General features: G+C 49.2%; 1 protein-coding gene across 1 annotated transcript; it reads right to left on the bottom strand.

Moving 5' to 3' along the window:
* Nucleotides 1–3,299: 3,299 nt before the first annotated feature.
* IL19 (interleukin 19) lies at nucleotides 3,300–8,532 on the bottom strand. The gene is made up of 5 exons (XM_035009539.1): nucleotides 8,389–8,532; nucleotides 8,170–8,235; nucleotides 5,783–5,935; nucleotides 4,757–4,831; nucleotides 3,300–3,784 (listed from the first exon to the last, which is right to left on the bottom strand). Exons 1-5 carry the CDS (start codon nucleotides 8,530–8,532, stop codon nucleotides 3,689–3,691), a joined length of 534 nt encoding a protein of 177 aa, XP_034865430.1. The 3' UTR covers nucleotides 3,300–3,688.
* Nucleotides 8,533–9,493: the final 961 nt, after the last annotated feature.

The raw sequence follows: 9,493 nt of genomic DNA, 5'->3' as shown, positions 1-9,493 counted from the left end.
GGCAAGGTCCAGCCAGGTCGAGGGAGGGACCCCACACTGGGGCGAGTCTGTGACTGAGGAAGGATGAGTGCAGGAGGGTGTCTGAGTAGCAGAGAGATTCAGGAAGACAGCCAGAGCCTGGCTGGTTGCACTGAAACTCCAAGTTCCCTCTCAGGAACTCAGCTGACAGCCTCCTGGGGTGCAGGAGGTCAGTGCCTTTTCTCTTATCTCACTTGCCAGTGTAAAAAACATGTAAGAGGAAGGCTTTCCTGAAACAGTGGTGTTTTATGGGAAATAAGATTAGAAAAGGTGAGAATCAGTAGGAGCAACCATCATTTTTAATGAGCACCTACTATACAGCTACTATACACATCTACTATAGATGATGTCCTGAATCCTCATAAAGATTCCGTGAGGCAGCTCTCTCCTGCCTTTAAACTGAGGCTCAGATTAAGTAGATTGCCCGAGGTCATACAGTAAGGGCAGGAGCACGATTTCACACAAAAGCCTATCCTTTTATCCTCTTGGCCAATCTTTCGGGCAAGACCACAGTTCTAAAAGACAGTTGCCCTAAGCATGCCTGGCTGTCAGTGATTTGCTCTGGAAGATGGAAGGAGGAGAGAGTGTTCTCCAGGAGGAGCCCAGACTCCCAGCTGGACCAGGAACATCATGTGACACATTCAGAAGCTGGCTTCTGCTTCTTTGCTCTGTGTTGGCCCATTAATGAGTGTGCAACTTTGCAGGATTGTTGCTAGTAACCCCAGGTCCTTTTTTGTGAATCTGGGTTTAATGATCTGCATTGTTTGCATCCAGCATAGTAATCTAGGTCCTGAATTATATAGTCTTGGCCAAAATAAAGTGAACTCCCCCAGCAGCAAGGGGAGAGAATACTGGAGCCAGGAAGATGGGACCTGGATTTACTGTCTACATCTGCCGTCCCTTAGCCATGTGATTTGGGGCAGCCTCAGCTGCTTTCACTGCTCACTTAGGATAAGACCTCTGACCTTGGCTCCTCTGGGACTCGAGCGAGATCATATATGTAAAGTGCCCGCCGTGGTCCTGCCACCTGCTGTGAGGTCCCTCCCTTGGCACCTTAGCAGTGGAAGGCCAGCCCTAGGTTTGCAAGGGTGTCTAGGGGCTTGTAGAGGACTCAGAAGGGATGGTTTGGGGGAGAATTTTATACTTGGTTCCTCGGCAGGCATGTATTAAGCACCAGCTCTATGAAAGCAGAAAACAAACAGACAAACAAAAAACAACAACAAGGCCAAAACCAGAAACGTAACTCTGTTCCAGGCTCCCTGTGGGCTACAAAACAGTTCAGGAGACATTCTTCAAGTCCGGAAGGAAAGAAAGAACAGGTGCACAAGTGAAGGGGACAAATGAAACACGCAGACAAGAGATATAGAAGGAAAGAGAGGGAGAGAGATCTTCTCCTTCCCTAGTTCTTTCTCCCCCTCCTGCCCATCTCCTCCTCCTCCTCCTGTACCACTTCTTCAGCTAGGCAGGTACAGCTCATGACTCTGGGAAAGCGCTTTCCCTGCCTCCTGCCATGCGTGCACAATGTGAAGGCAGCATTCCATCATGACTGAGGGTCCTGGTTTTGGAGTAGGACGCCCTGAGTTTGAATCCCAGTTCCACAACCAGCTGCATGACCCTAGGTATGTGTGGAAACTCGCCAAGCTTTAGATCTCTTCATCTGTGTAGAATTGGGTTGGTCAATCATCTTTACCTTACAGGAGTATCGTGAGGAGGACTCTTAATAGTCTATTAATCCTGTCAGAACATAACACTGGATTTTTTTTTAACCCTACCTCTGTTTACCTGTATATGTGTCCACAATGTGCAAAGGCCCTAAGATGAGAGCATGCCTGGGGTGTTCGAGGAACACAGATAATAGGCCGGGATGGCTGGGTCGAAGTGAGCCCCAACGCGCAGTCAGGGCACGGTTAAAGGAAACGGAGCTGGGGAGGCCATGTGGGCAGATCACAGGGCTCTCTAGGCCGTCTTGATGACTCTGGCTTTTAAATGAGCACACACACGGGTGGCTCAGCAGGTTGGGTGTCTGCCTTCGGCTCAGGTCATGATCCTGGGGTTCTGATTTGGAGCCCCGCATTGGGCTCCCTGCTCAGCAGGAAGCCTGCTTCTCCCTCTCCCTCTGCCTGCCACTCCCCCTGCTTGTGCTCTCTCTCTCTGTCAAATGAATAAAATCTTAAAAAATAAAATAAAATAAATGAGCTCACACAGGAGATTGTATAGGGGTCATTATCCACATTCCGGACAACTAAGGACCAAAGAAAGTCAGTGACATGCCACAGGCAGCTCATGCCAGGGGAAGCCTTGAAGCCAGACCCTGGCTCCTGGTTGGCACTCTTCCTACCAGCGGGGCAGCCCCCACCCTGCTGGGCTCTGGCGGGGGGTGGGTGGGCTTCGCCACGCCTGATGCTCTCTCACAGCAACACTTTGAGATTGGGGTCACTGTCTCCCCTTTACAGAAGAGAACACTGAGACAGAGACATTAAGTAGTTTGTGCCAAGTCACACGAGCTGGGAGCCAGCGTGTCTGACTTCGGAGATCCTGCCCTGTCCATGAAAGTGGGCTCTGTGGGATCTCTTCCTCGGGTAGCAGTGAAGAAAGGATGCTTCAGGCAGCCGCTGACAGCCCAGATGTTGACGCAGGCTGGTGCCAAGAAAGGCTCGTCTCAGCACCCGGCACGTGGCAGGTGCTCAGTAAGTGTCAGCTATTATTGCTGCTAACCACGTAGGAGAGTCCTTCTAGAAGATGGTGCCCATTTTGGCCTCTCTCCACTGTAGCCCGGGCTACTTCTCTGTCCAGCACAGCCCATGCCTTGAGCTGCACCTGTTCCACTCTGTACCAGGACAACCAGCCCTCTGTCAGAAACCCCCTCTCTCTAGCGCAACCTATATGCCCATGGAGGACGACTTTAGGGTCAGAGGTGTATCTAGGTTGGGAGCAGTAAGACCGAGAAAGTCACAGAGATAGAGAGAAGAGGAGTGATGTCGAGAAGCCGGCGGTCAGAAGCCCTGCGTCCATCTTCTTGATCATTAGGTGGAGGACAGGGTGCTGGGTGGGGGCTTTGGGGACCCTGTGTGGAGCCCTGCTCTGCTCTGACTTGCTTTGGGACTCAGTGATCTTATCCCTCTCGAGCCTCGGTTTCCCTACCTATGTGCATTCTTTAAGGCCCCTTTCAGTTCTAATGGTCACCACTTAGGATTCATTGACTGGCCCTTGCTGAATGAGACACTTCCACTAACTGGCAGAGAACTTAGTTTATTCAGGAAAATCAGTCTGTACAATATGCACTACAGGACATCGCTCAGCTCGCATCACAGACACGGGATAAACAAGTGCACAATAAATTAGGGGGGAGCCCACCCGTTCCCTCCATGATGGCCGTCAGGAAACTTTCCACAGACCCGTTTATTATAAATATGATGGCAGACTATTTGGCTGCTTTAGGTGGGATCAGGCAGCCCGGGTCCAGCCAGTGGGCCTTGCAGCCCCACGTGGAGATCTGTTCAAATCTAGATTTTTCCCTGCAACACCCCAGCCCCAGACGAGAGAATTCCAAAGTGGAGAGAGGTCTCTTTGAAACACCCTCATCTGCATATAAACGGGGCCTTCCCCATCTGCCTCCCCTCAGGCAGCCCACCCGGGGCTGTTGCTCCCTGGGGTGTGAGCTTCCTGGTCATCAGGCCGCAGAAGTTCCTTGATGATTCTTGTCAATCCAGGCTAGAAAGACGTCAAGCTCTCCCAGAGACTTAATGGCAGCAGACTGGACCTCCAGCTGAAACCAGGCACATCGTCACAAGAACCTGCCTTTCTAGACTACACAATCGTTTTCAATTCTCTCCCCATGTTCCAGTCATCATGAACTTTCCCTTTTATCCATCAGTTCTATTGGCAGAGCATACATACCCCAAAATTATTTTTCTAACAGGCGACCCAAATTGTTTTTCCCTCAGTTTCCTAATTTATCAAATGCAGATAATGGTTCATAGCACCGTTACGAGGAACATGTGTTAATATTTGCAGTGTGCTTGGGATAATAGCTGGTTCGTGGCAAGAACAATACAAGTCTTAGCCAGTTATAACATTATCCTATGGAGCCTCTCCACAACGCAGCAGAGCTGTGAACAGACTCCTGCCTCCTGACTTGTCAAAGCATTGGCATCTGTTGGGAGTGTGGTTGAAATGCAGAATCTCGGGCCTCATTCCATACCTACTAAGCCAGAATCTGCATTTTATTTTGGCGAAGTCTCCAAAGAATGCATGTGAAAAGCACTGCTTCTGCTCCACCTCTGTGTGAGATGTGCGTTCTACATGTGCGTACCCGTGAGAAACACTGTTCTTGGTCACCCCACAGAATGCTGGTGGCACTTACCGACCACAGTGACACCTAGCAGGTAACATGTTTGGTGCACAACAGCTTACAGTTCACTGGGGATCTTGACTCCCCCTGTGTCACACCCATCTGAAATGGTGTGTGCTTTCCCTCCAAATCTAACACAGGTTAGGTTCTGACATGTGAGGGCAGGAGAAAATGGTGGAGGCGTGAGAAGGGGAGCCCAGGAAATTAGCCAAGGGGCTAAGACCTACACACTCCTTGCTGACACATAGAATTGGGAAGACCAGCAATAAACACTTGTTGAGGGAATGAGCGACTCTGAGTGGAGAGGAGGCAGAAGGGTTGGCACATGCTCCATGAGGGTCCCACGTCCCATCTCCATCTTCCGCGTCTCCCCCTGCCTACCCTTACCTGATCATAGTTGTCGTGGATGATTCTGGTGGCATTGGTGGCTTCGTCCCTGCAGTGACACTGCATCTGCTCCTGCTGTGATCAAGTGGAGGAAGCACCCATCAGAGGACCTTTCCACCCAGCCTGCTTTTTCCGCCCAAGGAGGGATATTCCTCCTTCTCCCCAAGGGTGGAGCTATGGTTCAGCTAAGGTGGGTCAGGTGGGTCAACTCGGGTTGGAGCAGCGACGGGAGAAGAGTCTGTTGATAGAGTCGCCCTGTGTTTGACCAGGTTTTTCTCTCTGGGTTTGCAGCTCACCCGACTGGAATGGCCAGGAAAGTAGGGGCCAAGTCTGCCTTGTCACCACTCGGTGAATGCAGGACCCCGCAGGGAAGGCACTAAATATATATTGGATTAGTGAATTAAATGATTGATTAAATGAATCTTAATGTAAGTATGGCAGGGGTCATGACTTCTAACAATTTTAGAACCGGAGGAACAGAAAGGAGAGAGAATTCGCCACAAAGTCACACGGGTAGTCATTGGCAGGGTTGGGGCTAGAACCCAGGGTTTCTCCTGGTCTAAGTTTTTGTGGGTTTGTTTGGGTTTGGTTCCGTTTCTGGTTTTTGTTTTTAATAGAGTACAATGAATTTATAGGCAACCCTTAGGGATAGACTATAGGATGGAACAACCCAGAGGTCAATGGGTATGGAAAGCCCAAAGGGCCACGAACAAAGAAACTAGAGAGATACGTATGATGAGCCTTGACTCCTGGGCATGCCTCTGTCACCTGCCAGCACTGAGATCACTGAAGGAATACTTTGATATAAGGTCACCCCAGGAGGATGATCCATGAGGAAATGGGGTCTGCTGAGGTATCAGCCGGGAAGAAGCCCTGAGGAGGTTCTGGACAGTTCTCCCCATGGATGACAGGGCAGGGGATTTCCCTTGAGTCTAGGAACCACTACAGAAAGCCGAGTGAGATCAGCGTGTCCTGGGCCCTCCCTGGGGCCGTCGGGAAACAGAGAGTCCTGATGTGACCACTCACACATTGTTGCAGAGCCTTTTGCATGTAGAGGAAAGAGTTGGCAATGCTGCTGATTTTTCTCAAGATTTGGGGGTTCAGCTCCCGATGGTCCTTGAATACCTTGTCCACGTAAAATGCCAGGAGGTTCTTGGTCATGCAGCATACGTCTAAGGGCTACAGACACAGTTAGAGAGAGCCCCAGGGACCCTCTTCTCTTACCGTCTCAGAGACCAAAGAAGCCTATTTGTTAGGGGCATCAAGGAACAAAATAGCTACAAGTCAATTTTTTAAAATTCATGTTGTTGTCAGAGTATCCATGTCCTCTCACCACATCAAAGCTACTTATGACGAGAGATTGCGATTCCTCTTTTTTTATGGCCAGGAAATATAACAGCAAGCGATGGAGCCCAGTCACAGACTAGAATTCTCTCTACAGCATCCCAACATGTCATCACTAACTTCAGCTTAAACCCTTCCCGGAATTCGGTGTCTCCCTTTTGAAAATATCCACGTCTGAGCAGCTTTCTGGAAAAGTACTTCCTTATGTTGTGCTGCGGTCCGCCCTTCCGTACCCTCTCCCACCCCTCAACCTGTATATAAATACATGTATATAAATATCAGGAGCTCTTGCATACCTGGTGTGTGCTGGGCACTATTCCTTCCATTGTAATGACATTGTATTTATCCTGACCGCCCTGCTCTGCTCCCCCCCCCCCACCCCAATCTGTCCTTTTTAAACTGCAGGGATCATTTGAATGGAGCTAAGATTTGCAAGAATGGAAACTGACAGCTGCAGAAATGCTAACATCTGGGCATGTCGGGTGCTAGCAGAGTGTTTTTGTCTCCAAGGGGCAGGGGGCCTTGAATTCCCAGGACACAGCTCAGAGCAGTTGTCCAGGCTGAGTTTCCTTCTGGCAATTTACACCCTGCCCTGAGACCCAGTGAGTTGCTTGGCAGGAGATTTATAGCCCAGTCTGAGGAGGGAGGGGTGTGAAGCGTTTAGGGGGACAGTGCAACCATCTTCATTAGCATTAAAGCAGCAAAGCCTCCTTGGCCTCACAAGCAGCTTTTCCTAGATGGCAAACTCTACTTGTGATGCAAAACCCTTCTTCGCTCCTGCTGGTTCCCTTAACCAAAGGAGCAAAAAGTGGTATACCTTTGTTTTAACAGGGAGGGAGGGAGAAATATGATAAAGACCTGCATCTTCATTGACTCTTATGCCACATCAGCTGTTTCTGGACCTAGAGAGGAGAAAGAATCTGGAGACAAAGGGGGCTTGGGGGTTTAACCACTGGCTCAACCACTGACTAGTCATTTTCTCTCCCAAGCTATGTCTTTGCTCATTTGAAAATGATGGCTTTGGAATAGGTAGCCTTCTGACTCCCTTCCAACTGCACTATCCTATGAGTCTCTCATACAGTTGGCTGGGATAGTATTTAGTAAGTGGCTACATCTATTTACTACAAATGGATCAGGCCCAATACTGCCTATAAGAATTATCTCACTCAGAGAAGCCAGAAGAAAAAAAAGAGTAACTCATTGCAACTATTCTTTGCACTCTGGCAGATAAATCTCTGAAAAAAAAAAAAAGGATCTTTCTAGAATGCTTACAAGGACTGGAGGAGCTCATTTTTAAGGGAACTTCTCAGTGACCCCTTCTGTAAAGTGAATTCTCACCTTGTAAGCCAACTGTTTTGTAACATACTCAACACCTCTCGCCTGGAGAGTTTGGATGGATCTCTTTACTGGCTTTCCTGCCTCACATTTTCCATTGTAAAGAACATCGCCAGACAGTCTTTCTGAAAGATTCTGTGGTCATACAGTCTTTGGCTCAAGAACCTACAGTGACGCCTTATTGCTGTATTATAAAGTCAAGGCTCAGCCTGGCTTTGAAGGTTCTTTGTAAGATGACTCCTGTGTATTTCTCCACCTCATCCTCTTCCGCTCAACTCACTCAGCTGCACGTACCCTCATGCCACAAGCCTGGTTGCCTCACTGTCCCCTGACACACATTCATTGATCTCACACACATTCTCCCTGATCTCCAGACTCCTTCCTCCTTCATCCACTGACTCATAGCCAACTCAACTTTTAAGTCACTGCTCATTTTCTCTGCTCCCCCATGAAGCCTTCCAGAATTGCCCTGAGCCACAGACAACCTGCCCCATTTGAGCATGTGGCACCCCCAATCCCTCTCTAGGTAAGTGGTGCTTCTTTGATCCCTCCTAGGGGTTTCCAAGTCCCTGAGACACAAGTGTGCCCTAACACATCAGCTGGCAAATGAGAATATTTCAAGAGTACACTGGAAATTGGGAAGGAGAAGAAGATAGGGTAGGGATTTCTTTCTCAGCCCAGGGCCACTTCACCATAAAAATAACAATACAGAAAGAGCCAATACAAGCCAATACCTTAATGCTATGCAGCGTCTCCGATGTGGACAGAATGGTGACATTTTGGAAGGTGTCCTTAGCTTGCTATGGAGGGAAACATAAGGACAGACATAAGCCGTGAGTACTCCATGTCCCCCTGAGACACAAAGGATAATGAAAAGGAACTTGCTCTTCAAGGTAAGATGGAAGGTGAGACACACTCCCTTGCCCACACCTTCACCCTGAACCCATACTCACGATGGTTTTTTTGATTTCTTGGAAAGCCTCTTCTATATGGTGTATGTCCATGGAAATCAGACACCTCCTCAGACCTCGGGTGCGCATTGAGCACAGGAAGAACATAGCAGCCATGAGCCAAAGGGAAACACGCTGTGCCTTCATGTCCTGCAGGAAGGGATGAAAGTCAGCTGCCCAGCTGAGAGGGGAAAGCAATGGGGACCCCTGACCAAGCTTGCCTCTGGACCTCAAGGCAGACCAGGCAGCAGCCAAGAAAACAAGACTCAGTACCTCAGCCTTGTGGAGTTCATGGTCATGTGTCTCCTCCTCTGGTTTTCTTGAATCAATTGAACGAGCCCTCTCCCTCCCCCGGTGCCCCCACCTTCACCACAGAAAGCACAATACAGTGCTCTCTCAAGTCCCAGGGAGTCTATTTGTGTGGATATCACTCCATTATGACTCAACAGGGCTCCTTTTGTCAACAGTGATGAAAAGCATTGTTTTTAATAAATTAAATAGGAAAAACAGGGTTGGTAATACGCCCTAGGAATTAGGCAACAGATCTGAAAAACCCTAAAAGCACATTTTTTTAATGTTTGCTCCCGAAATAGGCGACACCCTTTTATTATAAACCCCCAATGTGTATCTGCTTAAAATCATTTGTTTGAAGCCAACTCTGAAGATGTCACCTTCTGGAGAAGATGAGAAAGGGAGGCACAAGACACCTCCAAACAGCTCATTAGCCACAATGAAGCGAGAGAGGGGGGCAAGTTGGCGGCTTCCCCTCTGTCACCCACTGAACCAGGGGCTGTGAGGGACAAGTTTGCAACTCGTTAGTCCTAGGCAGGGCCAGACTCTTCTAATCCCATCGCCCTCCCTGCCTCTGTCCTCCATGCCTCTTCCATGTAACCACTCTATGGTGTCATGTGGACACATGGAGAGAAGTCTTTTCCCCTGACTTTCCCCAGCACTAGTCCAGGGCTTAGCCTTAAAGAGAAGTCTTAGGACAGCACGTGTGATGAGACCAGCCCTCTGCCCTGCATCCTCCGTGGTGCCCGCCCAGTGTGTGTGTGTGTGTGCGCGTGTGTGTGTGTGTGTGCTGGGGTGGGTGTGGCCTATGGCAGTG

This window comes from Mirounga leonina, unplaced genomic scaffold (assembly GCF_011800145.1).
Source record: "Mirounga leonina isolate KUSES-001 unplaced genomic scaffold, KU_Mleo_1.0 Mir_154, whole genome shotgun sequence".
Lineage (NCBI taxonomy): Eukaryota > Metazoa > Chordata > Mammalia > Carnivora > Phocidae > Mirounga > Mirounga leonina.
Note: the sequence above shows the minus strand (reverse complement) of the source record. Positions and strands in the feature narration are given on the sequence as shown.

What these genes read in the sequence shown, in the direction of transcription:
- IL19 (XM_035009539.1), bottom strand. Translation starts at nt 8,532, where the DNA reads ATGAAGGCACAGCGTGTTTCCCTTTGGCTCATGGCTGCTATGTTCTTC. An exon ending in AAGAAATCAAAAAAACCATC is followed by an intron (nt 8,236 to 8,388) that starts GTGAGTATGGGT and finishes TTCCCTCCATAG; the next exon opens with CAAGCTAAGGACACCTTCCA. An exon ending in TCCACGACAACTATGATCAG is followed by an intron (nt 3,785 to 4,756) that starts GTAAGGGTAGGC and finishes GCCTGGTTTCAG; the next exon opens with CTGGAGGTCCAGTCTGCTGC.